Source organism: Pteropus medius, unplaced genomic scaffold, assembly GCF_902729225.1.
Source record: "Pteropus medius unplaced genomic scaffold, Ma_sr-lr_union100, whole genome shotgun sequence".
NCBI classification, from domain to species: domain Eukaryota; kingdom Metazoa; phylum Chordata; class Mammalia; order Chiroptera; family Pteropodidae; genus Pteropus; species Pteropus medius.
In genome coordinates this window covers 26,189,077-26,209,631 of record NW_024349801.1, presented here as the reverse complement: position 1 = coordinate 26,209,631, position 20,555 = coordinate 26,189,077, and the positions used below count along the sequence as shown (strand labels likewise).

The window sequence follows — 20,555 nt, the reverse complement described above, 5'->3', positions numbered from 1 at the left end:
ATCGGAAGAGGCTTGAAATACACCAGATTACAGACAAAAAATAGTATTGTTAAACTCTTCTCCACTATCTAAAGCTGACAGAAGAAAACACAGGTTTAAATACACTATTTAGAAGTATAAAAGTAGACAATAAAAGAACTAAAATAATTATTACAAAAATTGGGAGTGTCTTGTGAGTTAAATCTTTAATTATGGAACTCAATTGTCTTAATCTGATAAAACAAGAAACGGCAGTATAATAGTGTTACTTAGTTATACAATAGTACTAAAAGCTAGGAAGATAATCTCCCGAGGAAGTAAAAACACAAACACTTTAAAAGAGTTGCCTCTGTGAAAAGAAACTAAGGATGGGAAAGAACTCTTTACTTTTCATTATAAGCTCTTTTTAAAATAAACTATGTATTTATATTACTCTGTTAAAAATATTTAACAGATCTCATCAAAACTAAAAACCTACTCTGTGGAAAACCCTCTGAGGAAGATGAAAAGACAAACTACAGAATAGGAGAAAATATTTGCAAAACACATACCCTACAAGGGATTACTATCTTGACTATGTAAAGAACTCTCAAAACAACAAAAAAATCCAACCTAGTGTCTAACGTAGGAGACAAATTCAATGAATGGCTAATGTAAAGATATACATAAGACAAAGTAAAAATGAATAGTTTAGGGTATAAATTAAATATTCTGCATCTAAAACTGATGAGGTACTTTGGTTGGTTGGTGGAAAGCATGCCTAACAGCTTTGATAATATATCTAAATATTTACTGATTTTTTTTTTCCACTAAGTCACATCTATGCTAAGAATGAGAAATGCTTATTTTGTTTCACATGCACAAGATAGATCATAATCTACATAATGTAGGTATAAAAAATGTTATTACCTTCACAAAAGAGATTCCAGCTATCGGTACTAACACAATCCTCAAATCCCACTCCCTAATTCACAAATATAAGATTCATCCCTTTATCCTTGGGATGAGGCAAAGATACAGATAAAAGAATTGATCCATAATAAATGTAATAAATTCCTTCAAACACTAGTATACCTGCTTGTCCTATTTGGCTGAGGTAATTGTTCAATGACCTGACTGATGGAACCACATGTATCCAAATGAGAAGAATCCATAGGATCTGAAAAACATAATTGGATATTAGCACAAAAAGCATTTATTTACCACTAAACTTTAATACAAATTCAGGAATGTAGACAGTACCAATCTAATAAGCTATACCCCATACAGGAATTATAGAAAACTAACGTTTTGAGCGCTTACTATATGCACCAAGATACTGTGCTAGCCTTCTTTACATACATTCGCCACAACCACATAATGTTTAAATCCACTCAGTTCTAACAAGTGCATCCTTGCAAAAGGGACTGAGAGCTTTAAACACCTCACCTGAAGTTTGGTTTTCTTTCAGATGTTCATTGAATCCGCTATTACTGTCTCCTTGTTCTGCTCCAGCTGGTTGCTCAGGATTGGACACAACATCCTAGAAAATATACATATATAAATACCCCCCTATATATGAAATAACCCAAAATGAGACATATTTTTCTTGAACATATTTTCATTTTCCTAACTAACTTTATCCAAAAGATAGTGATCTCCTAAGTACTTATGGCTGCAGATTGGTCTAGATTAGGAAAAAAAACCTGCTCAATCATTTCCAAACAAGATATCACTCACCAATACAGGATTCTCTTTGTGCGTCTGCAAATTAGGAAGGTGTCGAGATAATATACTGAAGTGAGAACCAGAATCATCTTCTAGAACCTCGCTTTCAGCCTGAGAATCTTCAATTATCAGGCAAGGAGTGTCTTGTTGAGAGAAATCTGAATCCAACTGACTTCCACTAGGGTCCATCTGCTCCCCTGGAATGGAAAAACAAAAGATCAGTTCTATGTAACCTACTAGCCTTCTTCACTCAGTTTAAGCTTAAATACTGGGGCAGGAAGTACAGGAGCTGGGAAAGGAGACTAGTCTAGAGCTCTTTCAATTAGAACATTACTATATTTATAATCTTGCAAGCTCTTCCCTATTATACCTCCAAAAACCCAATTTCCTCGTTATTTACAATCTGCCTGCCTATCCTCCTCCCTCTCTTTTTCTACCACCTTCCCGTAGACACCCTTTCCCCTCCTTCCTAACCTCTATTCTTCCCGCCCCTTTTTCCATCCCCCCACAACTCTCCCTACGTCCTTCTGGCGCCTGTACCACCCCCAAAAGGCTGCTTTGTAATCTCTGCTGCTTGACCCATTGGAAGCTTGCCTCGCTTTCACGACACCCAGCCTCCTGCTTCTCCCCACCCCCTCCTCAGGGCCCTCCAACCCTTTCCCAGTCACCGCCGCCATGCTTGCCACCCCGCCCCCTCCGGTCAGCCATCCCTTCAGACCCGAAACCTTAGCCTTCAGAGCTGACTGAGCCCCGACTTTTCTCCATACAGTACCAGGCATCCCAGTGGGAGGTCCCTCGCGCTCGAGCTAGAGGTCTCTGCACGATCCCCAGGTCCCTCCAGCTCTATCCCCAGGTCGATGCTGTCGCCACCGCCGCCACCAGCCTCGAACTCCTCCTTTTCCCGCGCGTCACGCAGTATCAGCTTGCCCATTCGCTGTCGCTGCCTGCCACTCAAGAAATCCTGTGGATTATTGGTGGCTGAGGCACCGTGCCCCGCCCCACGTAAGAAAAAGGAACACAGCAGCGTGTTTCCATGGCAGCATGGACGTTGCGGGCCCTCCCCCTTGTAGAGCCCCAGAATGACAGTATCCTTGAACCGAAGGGACCTTGAGAGGGCGTGAAATATATTCCCTTGCCTCCAGGACAATTGTTTTGTTTCATTACTCAGACATAAGGAAAAAAGACCTGTTTTTCATCGTTCATGCACTCTCATCCTCTTCCATGGAAAAGGAGAGGGTTTCCCGGCTTTCTAATAAAAGGGCAAAGAAGAGGATTCAGGATGGCTAGTACCCCAGAGCTGGTGAAACTGAAGAGAGGGAGGGCTCTCCGGGGGTTACCTGTGTCAGTCAGGTTCTGTTTTGTGGGCCCCTACCTGACTTCAAGAGCCTCACATTCCATCTCTGCCAGTTCTTTCTCTCCCGCCCCCACCTCTTTACATTGTCTGAGGACCCCAATGAACCACATTTTTTTCCATTGCCCTATCCTGTCTGGAACGTAATTCAAGCTTTACATTTGCTTCTCGTTGTCCTATCTTTTATGGAATTGTAGCCTACAAAGACTATAGCCCCAGATATTTTTTGCACCTCTCAGTTGAGAGAATTCAGCACGGTGATTCTCAGACTTCGTGAAGAGAACAGCTGCTGCCCCTTTAACTAGACGACCTCAAAGATCCCTCCAAGCCCTAAGAATCTGTTATGCTACTTATGGTGCCAGGGTCTTATAAGAGATGTGGCAGCTGTGACTTGTATTAATGAACTTGGCCCCATGAGGAATATGTTGTTGGTTTGGGTTTTGTTTTGTTTTTTTAAGTGTTTGGAACTGGGATGGAATTCTAGCCAGAGCAGCTGGCAATAAGGAAAGCACCTAGCCCTCTCCCAACCATATGCATAGTAGGTATTCAATAAGAGGTAGTTTTCTCTCTACCCCAGACTCAGAATGACTTAGGCACAGCCCGATCATGATTCTCCCATTCTGTCAATGCCCAATTCAGTACTTGATATAAACTAAGCTGAAGTGGAGCTTCCTACCAACCAATCTTCTCCCTGCTGTTATAAATTACAATGATTATAGTTTCTAAACCAATATCATCTGAGTTCATGCTACTTATGGGGAAAAAAAAGACAGACTCTCTGAAATGAAACTTTCCTGAAAAATCCAGAATCTATCGTTGCTATAATTAGAATATAATTAGAGTCCCCAGAATGTTTTTTTAGTGGGCCAAAATGTAATGGAACACACACAGAGACACATCTCACTTCTTCATCTTAAAATCCTTTATAATTGACTACTCTCTTCCTCCACTCCTAATGCTGCAGAAGACAGATGGCCAAATAAATTTAATCCTAAAAGGACCAGGTCAGGTCACTATTAACTACACTGGGTAGACAAAGTGAATTCATCTGCTCGATTTGAGAGGGCACAAACAACCAGGTCCTGTTGTGGGGCAAATCAGGACCTTGATTCCCATAAAAATCCCCCATAAGTCACTATATTTTTGCTATCCTATCCCGCTATTATATTTCCACCTCCGAAGCAAGACACAAATAGGCTTCATGATTATTTGTCAAACTGTATGTATTTGTCAAAACTCATGAAACTATACACTAAAAAGAGGAAATTAAACCTTGATAAACATGGCTAAAAATAAATAAATGTACCTGAGCTATTCTCATTGCTAAATAAGAGCCTTAAAAAAAATGAAGAAAAACTGAATTCCTTGTTAGGCAGTATGACAAATCATTAAATTACACAGGCAAGGTGGTTACCCACTGAGGCTGTAACTGATTGCAGTTAAGTGAAGTAAAGGCCTTTATTGACTCTAAAACTTCAAAGGACCATCAGCACAGCTACCTATCTACAGGTGCATCTTTTTACGTAAGATAGAAAGGTAGCTCTAAAGTCCTCCCAGACATGAAAATTCCATCCTGTGTTAACTCACTTTAAATTTTAGCAAATCTCATTGCCAGCAATTTTTTTTCCTAATCAAGTAAACTAAATCCTTTATTCTAGAGCTTAAAGCTACTTCCTCTCACAATGTCTTTAATTGGTAATTTTAAAACCTGGATAAATTCTCATAAGGCTGGGATCATCTCATCAGGACTAATAATTCCATAGTATATTTCAACCAATCAAACAATAAACATAAATGCTATATACTTAATCTTTTCCTGAGGTCTCCTCACAGACTTTTCTAAGCAAAAGAAGCCCAAATAGTTTAATCTTACCTCACAGAAACAATTTACTACCCTTTACATTTGCTTCATGGTTTTCCTCTGGAAACTCATAGTTTAGGAGCTCAGTGGCAGAGAACTTTACTGAGGATATGACAAGCACTGAATTTAATGATGTTATTATATATTCCCTTCAAATTGCAATATTAAAGTATTACATACTGACTTATATTTAACATATAATAGATTCTGATCTGTTGCACTTGGACCTATATAATCATATTCAGTCATATACCAATGATATAATTAATAACATGTATTACATTTTTACCATGTGGCAGATATTGTGCTCTGTTTTACATTTGTTATCTCACCAATAAGTCTCATAACTCTTTCAGGGTTACAGATGAGTACACTAAGGTTTAGAGACATGAGATAATTTGTCCAATGTCTCAGAGCTGGCAAGAAAGAGAGAATTTGAGCCCAGTCTAACTGCAGAAGTTCCATATATTCATAATTGAGGAGGAGCAGTGACAAAGAAATGGCAAAACAGTTAACATAAAACTTGTTTTGTTTTAGAATGTATTTTTATTTTAATACTGAATATGTGTATCTCTAATGTTCTAAGAATCCATAATTAAAATAATATGAAGAAAATAGAGGAGAAACTGTAAACTGTCAACTCCTCATCCTTATGAAGAAGTTGTCAACAAAGAAGTGATGATATAATTAAAATGTGAAAGCAAATTACTTAAGGTAGTCAAATCATTGCCCATGATACTACGTTAACTTCCTAGCACTAGGCTGATAGAGTTGTAGGTACCTGCAGGGAAAACTATCCCAACTGGTCTCTCTGTAGAACTCCCTCCTGTTAATTTTAAGTAAAATTTTTATTTAGAAAAAATTTTCAGAGCAACAGAGAAGTTGCAAAAATAGTATAATAAAAAAAAATGTACAATCTTTCATAAACCCTTTACCTAGATCAATACATTGTTAATATTTTGCCACATTGTTCTTATTAATTTTTTTTGGTGTGGTAAAATATACAAAACATGAAATATGCCGTTTTAACCATTTTTAAGTGTATGGTTCAGTGGCATTAAGTACATTTACAATGTTATGCAACCATCACCACCACCTACCTCCAGAATTTTTTGTCTTCTCAAATTAAAACTCTGTTCCATTATACAATGACTCCCCATTCCCTTCTCCCTCCAGGCCCTGGTAACCACCATTCTACTTTGTCTCTATGAATTTGACTAATCTAGATAGATACCTCATACAAATGGAATCATGCAATATTTGTCCTTTTGTGTCTGACTTATTTTACTTAGTGTAATATCCTCAGGTTCATCTGCGTTGTAATTTTAATAGCATGTGTCTGGATTTCCTTCCTTTTTAAGGATGAATAATATCCCATTGTATGTATATATCACATTTTGTTTTTCCTCCTTATTCATTTTAACCCACTTTTTGAACCTTTCTAGAGCTCCCTGACTTTGCTACACCCAAGTACACATAAAGCCCTAGAGGCACAACACTAGAACCCCAGCAAGGCAGCCCACTGCTACCCCTTTCCAGGCAACCAATCAGCTGTAAGCCCCCTTCTCAACCTGTCTCCCCCAAATACAGGATACCAAGCACAATTGTGACTGCAGTATTAGCTGCAGTTTTCTCCCTTCCACTTTTTCAAATGTTTAATCCAAAGAGTTTAACTCCATCAGGAGCCCTTTACCTGGAAACAGAGTTAGAAACAGAAAGTTGTGGTATGAAGGGAGAAAAGAATGGAATCCTTGTCTGTCTGAAAATTGATAGAGCCTGCCATTCTCCCTTCTCTGGCTTATTCCTTCTTCTCACAGATGTATGCAAATCTCCACATCCTAGTAGCATCTCCCCTCCACACCACTTCTCTATCAAGCTCTCGGCACTTCTTTTTTCCTTCTCTCCAAATTCCGTTTCTCCATACCAGTAACCCAGTAATGCTTTGCAATCTGGCTTTAACCTCCATAAATCTAGTGCCTAGCACAATTCCAGGCACAAAGCAGTTACTCTAAAAATGTTTGTCTAATAACCGATTCTGAAAGTGTCTTGTCAAAACATGTTATTAGTTTTGATCTCTGTAATGTATGATAGTGTTACCGATTCTCTCCTCCTTAAAAATTCTCATCCTGTGACTTCAGAGTTCCTGGCTCTCCTCCTCCCTCTCAGCATTTTTTCCCAGTCCCTAACTTCCTTGAAGCCAGTACTACAGGATAAGAATCAAGAGTGGTACTAACATGCTACAACACGGATGAATCTTGAAAACATTATGCTAACCGAAATTGTATCATCCCATTTGTGTGAAGTACCTAGAGTAGGCAAAAACATAGAGACAGAAAGTAGGACAGTGGTTTCCAGAAGCTGGGAGGAGGGAGGGATAAAGAGTTATTTTTTAATGAGTACAGAGTTCCAGTAGGGATGATGAAAAAGTTCTGAAGATGGGTGGTGATGATGGTTGCAAAACAATGTGAATGTATGTAATGTCGCTGAACAATACTCTTAAAAACGTTTAAAATGACAAAGTTTATGTTATACATATTTTACTATAATAAAAATGTTTTAATGAGATAAAACTACTTTTAATATTTAGAGGTGCATGCCTAGATCATAAAAGAATAATGACATGATTGCAATAAAAGTCAGGACTGGTGGTTAATTTTAGGGGGAATAGAGGATTTGTTATTCTTAAAGAGCCAAGTAAAGTGCTTGGAAATCTTCTATTTTTATTATCAGAGGCATTAAACAGCTATACTATTTATAATTCATACATTTGTACACTTATATTTTATTCACTCTTTTATATGCGTTATGTATTTCAATAAAAATAATTTAAAATAAATATAATCGATGCTAAAACTATTAATGTGGTGCAAAAGAGGGATTTACATGGTCTCAAACTATCTCCTTAAAATGCATGGAATTATTACAAACAGAAAGTAGTAAATTTGCAGTAAAAAAAAATATGGTAACTTAACCAAGTGACCTCAGTTAACATCACCAATAATGGGATAAAATGCCATCATGTGTCACTTGCTGTGACACACGGAGAAGGAAACAACATCACTTTAATTTTATTCCTGCCAAAAATTTATAACCTGAATCTGGTCATGAGGAAACATCAGGTAAACTCAAATTGATTCTACAAATAAGTCGCCCATATTCTTCAAAGAAAGAGAAAGGGAGAAGGAGAGGGAGAGGGAGACAGGACGGGGAGAAATGCCAACATCGAGATGACAAAGAACTGTTTCTGATTTGAGGACACTAAGGAGAAAAAAACAAATGCAACATGTAATCCAGACCTGAATCCTGGATAAGAACTTGGTTTCCATCCTGCTATAAAGAACTCTAATTGGAGCACTGGTGGTATTTGAATAAGGTCTGTAGATTTCATAGTAGTATTGAATCAATGTTATTTTCCCAATCTTGATAATTATACTGTGATTATGTAAAAAGGGAAAATAAAGAGAGTGGTATCAAATTATCCAAGATTGGAGCTGAGCAGGATTTGGTACTAAGCAAAACTACAAGGAAAGTTTACCTGGTACCCAACATAGGAATAGGATGAGAGTAAGAAAAGAAATATTCTTAGAGCCTTTGGAAACTTCCAGGAATCAGAGCCAGGAAGGTAGAAGGTGAGAAAAGTTCACCTTGCAGATTAAAACAAAAACAAAAAAACTAGCTACTCCTGAACTCCTAAGTCCCAGTGGAGAGAAGGGAGTTTTTATGTTCTGGGACTGAGAAACCTAAGACCATAAAACAGTTCAGTGGACAAGGACACCAAGCCAATTCTTACTCATGCATTATTGGCTGAGCCATGAAATGTTTACTCATCTTCTGAGATAAGTACGTGTACATAAAGTCACATGCACAGAGTGCCTAGTTTTATATCCTACTCCTATGTCACTATTTCATATCTCCCTCTACTCTATTCCGAGTCACCTCACCCATTTCCCCTTTGCAGTGTCTTGCGTAGGGTTAGATCCCAAAAACTGATCTAGGCTGTACAGGGCTAGTGTGCTAACTGGTTGGCTAGAACAAGAACACATCTTGGCCCTGCTCAAATACAGCCCATCAACATAGGAAGTTTCATGAACCTAAAGCCTGAAAATCCACAGCCCTAACCAAAATTTCTTCACAAACAAATTCGTTTATTAATTTCAATTCACTTATGTGCAAGGCATCATTCTGGCTCCATGGTGCTGGAGAGGGAACAATGTATAAAAATGATTAAGATTTAGTTCCTACCATCAGGGAACTTACAGAGTAGATAAGACATGTATGTATACAATAACTATAATACAAAATATAATAAAAGTGCTGTAGGAGTTCAGAAGAGAAAGAAATCAAAAGAAAGAATTGTAGTCATGTGGTTATAACGAGTATTTATTGTGCATGTACTATGTTTTAAGCTGTTTACCCTTGCTCCTTTCTTGATCTCATCCAGTCTCATTGCTGTAACTACCATCAATATGCCAATGACTCCCAACTGTGTATCTCTGGCCCAGTCCTCTCTACCAAATCCCAAACTTATGTATCTAACTGTCTATTCAATATCTCGAAACATTTGAGAGTCCAGTTGACATCTATGACTCAACATGCTTAGAATTGAACTCATCTTTTCTACCAAACCTGCTCAACCTGCACCCTTCCCCATTTCAGTGGATGGCAACTGCAACCTTCCTGTTGCTTATAACAAAAGTTTGGAGACATTCTTTTTTCTTTACCAGAAAAAAATAACCCGTGTACTAATCATCCAACTTCAACAATTACCAACAAATGCCCAACCTATATCCCTATCCACTTCCCCCAAATGATTATTTCTAAGCAAATCCCAGGCATCACATAATTTTCTCCATAAATATTGGTATGTATATTTCTAAAAAATAGAGAATTTTTAAAACATCAACACAAAGAAAATTGACAGCAATTTTTTAATGTTATCAAATATATAGTGTTCAAATTTCTCCAGTTATCTTATAATTTTTATTTTTTACAATTCCAAACAAGGTTTACACATTGCATTTGGATAATACTTACCTCAGGTCTCTTTTAATCTATAAATTCTCCCTCCTTTAATCCATGCAATTTATTTGTTGATGAAACCAGGTTATTTGTTCTGTAAAATATCCAATATTGTGGATTTTTCTGGTTGCATCCCTATGGTGTCATTTAATGTATTTGTTTGTCCCTTTTTATTTTCTATAAATGGGCAGTTAGATATACCTGTTCAGATTTATGTTCCTTTTTTCTTTTTTTGGCAAAAATACTTCATAAGTGTATATACTTTCTATTGTATCACATCAGGAAATATACAACATCTGGTTGAATGTATTTTTGTTTTGTTACAACTAATTGTTTCAATTGATTAATTTTTACTTGATAGTTTAGCAATCATTGGTAATCATTACCTAGCTGCATTATTTCAGTCTGGGCTGCAAAATAATGATATTCTAATTTTAACATACTGTCTTCATTAATTAGCTGGAATTCTTCTATAAAGAACTCTCCCTTCATTAAATATTTGATTACCTAAGGAAAGTCAAGATAAATGCTTACTTCTTTCCTTTGATTTAACTGGTTTTCAAAATAACGAGTTGGGGTTTCTCTATATAATAGAGAATAGTTCTCTAAATAATGAGGTTCTCTGGCATATTCAAAAATATGCCAGACTAATGAAAATTTTGTTTTAATATCACTATGAACTCATGGATTTTAACACATTTGGTGTGCTTCAATCCATTGCTGTTATGTATATTTGAAATGTATATTGTCCCATCTTTGGACTGTGAAAGTCCCTTCAGATTAGCTCCAGAGCCCTTTTGATATGATTCCAGTAGTCTTTGATGTCCTTGCTTTCTGGTATAACAAGATATTCCAGGTTCATTTTGTTTATTTCTTGCCCCAGATCTGGAATCTGATGTTTCTCTAAGAAGCCTTGGTTCATTTTAGTAGTAAATGGCATTTCGAGACCACAACTTGGATGGTTGGAATGCTTATTACTATTGGATTGGTCATTATTTGGCTTTTTCTGATTAAATTTTAGGATTTCAGGGATTTTACCCAACTTTCTTGATTTTATATTTTTATCTCTTTCTCTTACAATGAACATCTTGGTTCCTGATAACATTGACATAACTTATTTATTTGCTTTATTCTAATTTGTGTGTGTGTGTGTGTGTGTGTGTGTACACACACACATATTTATCACCGGTGTTATTATTATTAATGAGATGACTAATGAAAACAGTTTAACATTTCTTTGCAGGTGATTTTTTCCTTAGCGTATATACCATTAAAAATGTACAGTTAGGGCATATGCTACAACATGGATGAATCTTGAGGACATTATGCTAAGTGAAATTAACTAGTTACAAAAAGACAAATACTATATGATTCTACTTAAATGAGGTACTTGGAGTAGTCAAACCATAGACAGAAAGTAAGCAGAATAGTGGTTACCAGGAGCTGGAGGTGGGGGGCGGGGGGAAGAAATAGGGAATTATTGTTCAATAAGTATAGAGTTTAAGTTTTACAAGATGGAAGGAGGTATGGAGATGGATGGTGGTGATAGTCACAGAACATTATGAATGTATTTAATACCACTAACTCATACACTTAAAAATGGTCAAAATGGTCAATTTTGTATGTATTTTACCACAACTAAAAGTATTTTTAATAGACAGGTAAATTACTATATTTTAAAGTCATTTGAAATAATTCTATCAATTTAACACACTGGTTAATTTCTTTCATATTGTTTTTTATTTTAGTGACTGCTTCTTTTTGATTTTTAAATTGAGGTAAAATTTAAATACAATGAAATGCTTACCTCTTAGTTGTATAATTTGACAAATGTATACATCTATGAAACCCATATACCAGTCAAGATGTAAAACATTTTATCACTCCAGAGTTTTTCATGGCAACCATATTCTAATTTCTATTCCATAGACTAGTTTTGTCTGTTCAACAATTATATATAAATGGAATCATATAGTATGTAGTCTCTTGTGTTCACTGTTTTGCATAACATAACATTTTTGAGATTTATTGATGCTGTTGCATGCATCAGTTCATTCTTTTTTATTGCTCAGTAGTATTCAATTAAACACATGATCCACAATCAATTTGTTTATTGATTCTCCTATGGGTAGATATTTGGGTTGTTTTGAACCATTATTTTTAAAAAGGTGCTATAAACATTCATAAATAAGTCTTTTTGAGAACATGTATTTTAATTTCTCTTGGGTCAATATCCAGGAGTAGGACTGCTGGGTCACAGGATAGGTATTTGTTTAACTTTTAAGAAACTGCCAGTTTTCCAAAATGGTTGTGTAATTTTATACTCCCATTAACAATGAGAGTTTCAAGTACTGCACATTTTCCCTAACATTTGGTTTTGTCAGTGTGAACTGATATCTCACTATGTTTTTAGTAAACTTTATATATATTGTATATGTACAATAAAATGTGCCCATTTTAAATGCAGTTTGATGAGTTCAGCAAATGTATATATGTGTGTAGCCACCGCCACAATCAAATACAAAACATTTTCATCACCTACAAAAGTTCCCTTGTATCACTTTGCAATCAATCCCCATCCCTCTCCATCCCTAGGCAACCACTTGTTTGTTTTCTATCACTACATAAGTTTTGCCCATTCTAGAATTTCATGTAAACTTATTCATACAGTATGTACTTGTGGTGACCATGAAAATACACCGCTGAAATCTTCTTAGAGAGCATAAGTGACTGAGGACCCTACTTGCTGCCACTGTAGAGTTACCCCGCCTTTTGCACCAAAGCCACACTTCCCACAGGCTGATCCCAGCCAATGCCAGAGTATTGCAGGGTTACAAAGGTAGATCCAGTCCTGTGACATACAAGATTCCTCCACCAGGTGCCTTCAACTTGAAGACTTCAACAGCCTGGCCAAACCTTTCTTGGAACCATGCTGTAGGACAAGACTCTTCCTTTCCAATCCTCCTTCCTTCCCTCTCCCTTTACACAGATATCAGACCTGTATATTGGTCTAAAGGCTCTCTCTGCCTTCTCCTGATCCCCCCCTGTGATGATTTAAAATATATCCACAAATTCATTGATACTCCTTTCAAAAGGAAGAGACAATTTTCCTCCTCTTGAGAGTGGACTAGACTTAATGACTTGCTTCTAACAAATAGAATGAGAGAAGTGATGGTGTCTAGCTTCCAATACTATGTCATAACATTTAGGCATCGTGGCTCCCTCATTATTCACTTTTGGTTCACTTGCTCAGGAAGAAGCCATGTCATGAGGGTACTCAAGTAGACCTATGGAGAGGCCTACATGGTGAAAAGCTGAGGCTTCCTGCCAATAGCCATGTGAGTGAGCCATGTTGGAAGCAGATCATCCAAACTCAGTTAAGCCTTCAGATTACTGTAACCCCAACCAATATCTCTATTGCAACCACATGTGAAAGCCTAAGCCAAAACCACTCAACTAATTTGCTCCTTCATTTCAGATCCTTAGAAACTCTCTGAAGTAATAAATATTTGTTACTTTAAAATGCTAAATTTTGGAGTAGTTCGTTTCCAAGTTATAATAGATAACCAATATACTCTCTCAATAAATCTCTTGTACATCTAATCATGTTTTGGTAGCTACTTCTCAGGAGACCAAATAATATAGTAATTCTTTTTGTGTTTTGTTTCTTTGGTTCAGCATACTGGTGGGTTTTTTTTTTTTTTATCTATATTGTATATATTTTTACTTTCTTTTTATCACTGAGTAGCATTCTACTGCACGAAAATACCACAATTTGTTTATCCATTCTCCTATTGATGGAGATTAAGTCTTTTCCAGTTTTGGCTATTATAAATAAAGTTGCTATGAGCAGCTATCACAAGTCTTTTTGTGGACATATGTTTTCATTTCTCTTGGGTAAATGCTTAGGAGTAGAACTGTTAGGTCATAGAGTTGATGTTTGTTTAAGTTTTTAAGAAACATACAAATTCTTTTTCTAAAGTGGTTATAACATTTTATACTTCTTTTAGCAATATTTGAAAGCTCTATTTGTTTCACATCCTTGCTAACATTTGGTCTTTTAATTATTTTTAATTTTTAATTTTTGTCATTTTGTGGATGTTAAATGATACTACATTGTGGTTTCAACTTGCATTTTCCTAGGACTAATAATGTTGAACTCTTTTTCATGTACTTATTGGCCATTTATATATCTTCTCTTATGGAAGTCCATTCAAATTGTTCACTTTATAATCAGGTTGTCTTTTTTACTGGTTTGTAGATTTTATTTTTTGTTTTGTTTTGTTGTTTGATTTTTTAAATTAATAAATTTATTTTTATTATGAAGACATTGCTTAACAAAATCCAGTAAGTTTCAGGATTTTGAAATTTACAATTCAATAGTAAGGCATATATACACTGCATTGTGTGTTCACTGTTCATAGATTTCTTTCTGTCACCACATATTTGACCCCTTTTACCCCATCTATCTCCCCCCTCCTCTTCCTCCTCTCTCCGAGATTTTAAAAGATATATTCTGGATCAAGTTATTTGTTAGATTGGTCATTTAGATTTAATTTTGTTTTATACTTATGTACAACATTTATATGATTCTAAAGTCGAATTTACAAAGTAAGATACATTCAAAAAAGTCCACCTTCCATCTCTGGCTGCTTTACAATTTGTTTCTTCTCTTTTCCTATAGGTAACTTTTTTTCCTTTGGAGTCATTATTTACTTGCTCTCTCATTCCTCATTTAATGAGGCAGGAAAGCAGGTTGGTTTTACCTCTAAAATACTGTGTGCCTAGAATCTCATCATCTCCACTGATATCACTCTGGTCCGAGCTACATCATTGCTCACCCAGATTACTGCAAATTCCCTGACTGGCTTCCCACTTTTATTCTTACAGCCTCTACAGTCTGTGCTCAACACAGCAGCCAAAGTGGTCCTGTAAAATCTAAGTCAAACTATATCACTCCTCTGCTCAAAAGCCTGCATATGTTCCCCATTTTGCTCAGAGTAAAAACCAAAGTCCTATTGATGCCTACAAGGCCCTACATGATCTGAACCCTATTATTTCTCTGATCCCATCTCCTGTTCTTTGTCTCACTACTCTGTTCCAGCCACAATGGGCTCCAACTATTCCTTGAATGTACCAGGCATACTGCTACCTTAGGGACTTTATACTGGCTATTCTCTCTGCCTACAAAACTCCTCTACCAGATATCCAAATGGTTAACTCACTTACTTCCTTTGAGTCTGTTCAAGCCTTATCTTCTCAATAAGGCCTCTCCTTAAAATTGCAAACTTTCCTTCCCCTTCATCATTCTTCCTCATTACCATATCCACAACAACATTCCTAATCATCCTTACACTATTTTTTTTGCCACAGCACTAATCACTTTCTGACATATTTATATAACTTACATATTATTTATTATCTTTGTGTGTTCCATTTGCTGCCACACATTAAGTGCTCAATAAATACTGAATGAATGAGTGACTAAATAAATGAATTCTAGGCATTGTTCTAAGCATATTTGGGATTGTCTCACTTAATTAACCCACAAAATAACCCTCAAAATACAATGTGCTATCATTACAATTTTACAGATGAGAAAACTAAAGCACAGAGAAGATAAGCCACTTATCCAAGATCACAGAGTTGGCAAGTGAAGGAGGCAGTTTCAGAGAAGTAGCTGTGTTTGAGTTAGGTCATCATACTCCTTAAGTCCTCTGTGGAATGAGATGGAACCTTATTCCACAAATAAAACAAGTCATAAAGGTAAAGGTAAATAAATTCCTAGGTGAGAACTGAAGAGAACAAAGCATTCAAGGAAAAAAAGAGAGCCTAAACAGAAAGTACAAGAATGACTGAGGGAAAGGCAAGTGGCTCAGACAGACTGAATGAAAGAGTTAATGCAAGGTATTTGCAGGAGGTAATGTTAGAAAGGGAAGTTAGGGCATATTATGAAGGATCTTCAAGAAAGAACTAATGAGAAGGAAAAGAAAAAGTATTTGTGATTTAGTAATATTATAAAGGTAACAATATTTCTTCAATAATTCAAGCATTTCTTGATGGAAAATAACTATTCTGTGAATATCTTGAAAAAAATAATGCAAAAGTTAATTCACAGACAGTCATGGTCTCAAAACTAAGTTATACACTTATATTTAGATTCTCTTTACCACCATCATCTTCACCACAAGAAAACCCTTAGAGATCCCTTCAGTAAGAAATAGCTTTGTTCAGAATAAAGGAATAAAGGAAAAGGTGGAATCAGAGGCCACAGCCAAACACTAAATTCCGTCTCACAGGCAAATGGAATGGATAAGGGAAAATGGTATCCATAAATGTTTTTCACTTTCAGGAATCAGTTTCTTAAAAAAGGAGAATGTGGGGAGGGAGGATAAAAGGGAAATTTCTTTGTTGTCCTTTGCAATGCTCTGCAGGGCAAGGGTAAAACCCAGTGCCTTTGCTCTTCCCATTACTTAATGTGAACAAATAATAATTAGGAAAATTATCCAACAAATATTTATTATGGACGTCCTCTGTGAGCCGGACCTAGTAATAAACAAAGACTTCTCCTTCATCTTAACCTTTTTAGAGATTATTTTACACAGTGCATTTTTAAAGGTTATTTTACTCAGTGCCTTTGCAGATAAACCAGCTGTTCCAGCAAAGAGGTGACCCTATGGCTGCTGGTATGCATTATGATCATAGTATTTTCCCCAAAAGCCAAGGATAAGCTTCTGACACAGCAATCCTGTAATTCAACACTCTTCTATGTAAAGAATGCTTTATAGGCAGAACTGAGTACAGGGTGGGAATCTGAGCTGAATACAGCTCCTTCTAGATATTTTGATTGATGAGACCATGCAATCCAGCAGAGCAGGCTGGAATTCTGCCAAATGAGCTCAGATTTCCCCACCCCCAACTCCCCAAAAACTGACATTTATCGGTCTAGAAGTAATGGAGGAGCCAGTATCTTTTCTTTATGAATTATCAGAGTTGGCTTAAGTCCTAAGGAGACCTTAAGCATTGAAAGGATTATGGTACCCCCCTCTCCTCCATACACATAATTTAAGATGAGTATAATTAATTCCAATAAAGTTCTGATTTTCTCATGAGGACAACTTCAATAATTTAATTTAAATTCCAAATATGAAACTATTTTCAGAAAAAAATTAAAGATGACCCTCATATTTTGATAGATGTTGTTATATTAGTTCCAGGTATACAACATAATCAATTTCACCTTTGTATACACAACCAAGTCATCACAAGTCTAGTTACCGTCCATCACTATACAATTAACTCTCTTCACTCATTTCACTTCCTCCCTCAACCCCTTTCTAATAACCACCAGTCTATTCTCTGTATCTATGAGCTTTATTTTATTTGTTCATTTGTCTTTTTTTAGAGTCTACATATAAATGAAATCATACAATATTTGTCTTTTCTGTCTGATTTACTTCATTTAGCATAATGCACTCACGGTCTATTCATGTTGTTGCAAATGGCAAGATTTCCTTCTTTTTAATGGCCAAGTAGTATTCCATATATATGTATTACATATGTATGTATGTATGTGTATATATATATGTATATATATACATGTGTGTATATATATATGTATATATAAAATACACACACACATCATATCTTCTTTATCCATTCATCTACCGATAGACACTTAGGTTGTTTCCATATGTTGGTTATTATAAAGAATCCTGCAATGAACATAGGGATACACATATCTTTTCAAATTAGTGTTTTCATTTTCTTTAGATAAACACCCAGAAATGGAATAACTGGGTCGTAAGGTAGTTCTGTTTTTAATTTTTTGAGGAACCACAATACTGTTTTCCATAGTGGCTGCACCAATTTACATTCCTACAAACACTGCACCAGGGTTTTCTTTTCTCCACATCCATTTGTTATTCCCCTCATCTACTTTGTTAAGCATATGCATAATATGAGTATTTTATCACTGTATATTATGAACTGATAAAGGTCCAGTGGCTGAGAATCATCTAACTTAAACTTAGCCAAGGCTACAATTACCTTTCATAGTATTTGATTTCATACACTATCTTCTGCCTTGTGCCCATTCCAGTGTGCACTCAAGAAAAGAGACTATAATAGTGCCTTCCTTTTGTACCCCCAACCTCCTCTTTTAGTGGTGGATCCTTAGAGACCCCTTCCACAATTCAAGCGTCTTTCATCACAAAGAGTTTGAAAAGCATTGGTTATAACCACTGTATCTACCAGTGTTGCATGACAAGAGTATGGAAGAAACTACAGAATAGGAAATTTCCCAAAACAACACACCTGGTCAGTCCAAGGGGTCAAGAGTTAAATGAAATACTACAATGGGCTCTATAACCACTATGCACTGCAGCATGTGCCTCGCAGTCATGCACATCACAGGTCTGCAATAATCCCCTTGGAAGGGTCCTTGAATGGCATTCTTTTACTAGCAGGCTCCTGCCACAGCACAATATTCCTAAACACAAAGTAGGTTTTTATAAGCTTTGCAATTCATATACAAAGTATATAGGCTTTCTATGCTTTATACACATGTGCATCAGTGTTTTCTGTCTTCAGTTGTAAAATTCTGGAGCATAGATACTAACACTCCATAGTTTTCTTTATAGAGCACTTTGTGCAGTGCTATGTGCCACTTGACACTTGAAAATATTCTCCAATAATATGATAATGATACTGGTATCATCACCCAATGGATGAGATACTGTAAACCAGGAAAGAATGGAGTAATTAAGAGATACCTATAGCCAATTTTTCTATGATATTGTCTGCCTTTGGGAAAAAGAAGCCTGCTGAATATTCATCCAGCATATATATGCAAGTTTAGTACTATCATAGTCTGTATTTGCAGCTCTAATTAATAAAACCCAATTCTAGCAAGACCTGAGATCATAGGCCCAAATTTCTGCCCTTACTATCTCATCAGTGAGTGGTCCCATCCCCATTCCATTCATATCTATTGTCTAACCTCTTTGTCAGAGTTTATGAAAGCAGAGTCTGTAGTTAGTTAGCTGCTGCTGACCCTTATCCTGAGGCTCTGTGCTATAGTTGCTATGGAAACTATAGCAACTATAGCACAGTCCCCTTCTTCTCCTAACAACCTATTCTGGCTCTCTGCCTCCGCGTGGCACTCTTTTCTGTTTGCAGAAGAGGAGGCCTGCACTTTTCTCCATGCTTTTTACCAGATTCGAATCTGCAAATGGTGGGGCGGAGGTGTAGCAGAACACTGTCTCATGTGTCATTTAAGGTGAGGCACCTCATCTGACATTCTGCCAGTACTCCCTTATTTTACCCTCTCTACTACAAAAAGGACTTTAAGACCATGTCAAATTTTGTTGATATAGTTGACATATAATATTAGTTTCAGGTAGGACCATGTCCAAATTGACTGCAGAATGTTGTGACTATTTTTGCTTCAACACATTCTCCATGATAGGGACTGCTATGAGGCCTTAACACATAGACACTGTCCAATCCTCCTCACGGTTCCCCAAGAGGAAGTGGATCAGAATTTGGCTCACAGATAGCCTTGCCAAATCAGGTTACATGCTGCTGTCTATCCTGTATCATCCCCAAAATATAAGGCAAATGGGACAAAAAAAAAAGTGCTTCTGGAGCCCTAGCGTGAAAGACAGGCTCTTGGATACATACATACATGTACAGAATGATTCAATGTCCTGGGTTAAAGAGCTGGAGTGCAGAGTAGGTGGTGGAAACGTGATGAGGAATGCATGAAGGTAGACTAACGGCACACACCATTTTTACAAGGATGTTCCAGACAGCCATAAAATGCGTGTGCCTCCTTAGTCCTCTTTCCCATCCCCTGGTTCTTTGGTTTTAGAAGGGTCAACCTCTTCTTTGGTTCAAACGGTGCCCCTTCGGTTTTGAGAATTCCCTAGGATAAGTAATACCATAGTCTCCCAAGGTTACTCAACTCACTGTCACATTACCAGTAGTTGGGAAGGTCTTTCTGGGTTTACTCATATCCCCCTTGCTGCAGTCTGAGCTCATTGCACTCAAGTCCTGCACTCAGTAGAGATGGAGACTAGCCAACCACTATCTTCGGAATAACAACTCACCAGGGACTCAGGGCCGGAAGGTCATTCTGTCCCTCCAAAACTGCGCAGCCTTCCAGGGCACTCCCAGGGCCTGGGGCAATGAGGACAGGGAAACCGAGGATGGAGCCTAAGGCCCTGGCAAGCAGTGATATAAAAATAAAAAATAAAAATAAAAATAAAGCACCAGACAATGATAATACACACCCCGACACAGATGGAGACGACGATACAAAACCGAGACAGAGAGGGACAAGATGGCTCCCTCAGTTCAGGCGAGTCTGCGGAATTGCCAGATAGTACTTATAGGAGAAACATCCTAACTAGAAGCTTCTTCCGTCGCTGAGGCAATCGACTCGCCCCTCCACCCAGTCCCTCAGAATCCTCACCCCTGCCCAAGTCAGAGTGGGAGATCCCTCTGGAGAACGAGTAGGGGGGGAGGTGTAGGGGGTGGCCACCACCCCCGCGGCGGAGCGGGACCGCAGAGCCGGAGCGGCCCAGCCCCAGCCCGGCCCCTGCGGCGCCAGTGCTCCGCCTCCTGACAGGGAGC

General features: G+C 37.3%; 1 protein-coding gene across 8 annotated transcripts in view; it reads right to left on the bottom strand.

The window, feature by feature from the left end:
* The window catches only part of TP53BP1 (tumor protein p53 binding protein 1), an 81,422-nt gene extending 60,894 nt beyond the window's left edge, over positions 1-20,528 (bottom strand). For 7 of the 8 annotated variants that reach the window (XM_039888308.1, XM_039888313.1, XM_039888311.1 and 4 more), the window contains exons 1-6: positions 20,395-20,528; positions 20,030-20,143; positions 2,459-2,630; positions 1,699-1,883; positions 1,408-1,501; positions 1,054-1,138 (exon numbers count right to left, since the gene is read on the bottom strand). In XM_039888308.1, the coding sequence (XP_039744242.1) occupies positions 1,054-1,138; positions 1,408-1,501; positions 1,699-1,883; positions 2,459-2,465 (371 nt within the window). In that variant the 5' untranslated portion in view covers positions 2,466-2,630; positions 20,030-20,143; positions 20,395-20,528. Of the gene's footprint in view, positions 1-1,053; positions 1,139-1,407; positions 1,502-1,698; positions 1,884-2,458; positions 2,648-20,029; positions 20,144-20,394 lie in introns of those variants that run through there. The other variant, XM_039888309.1, reaches the window with a different exon arrangement.
* Positions 20,529-20,555: the final 27 nt, after the last annotated feature.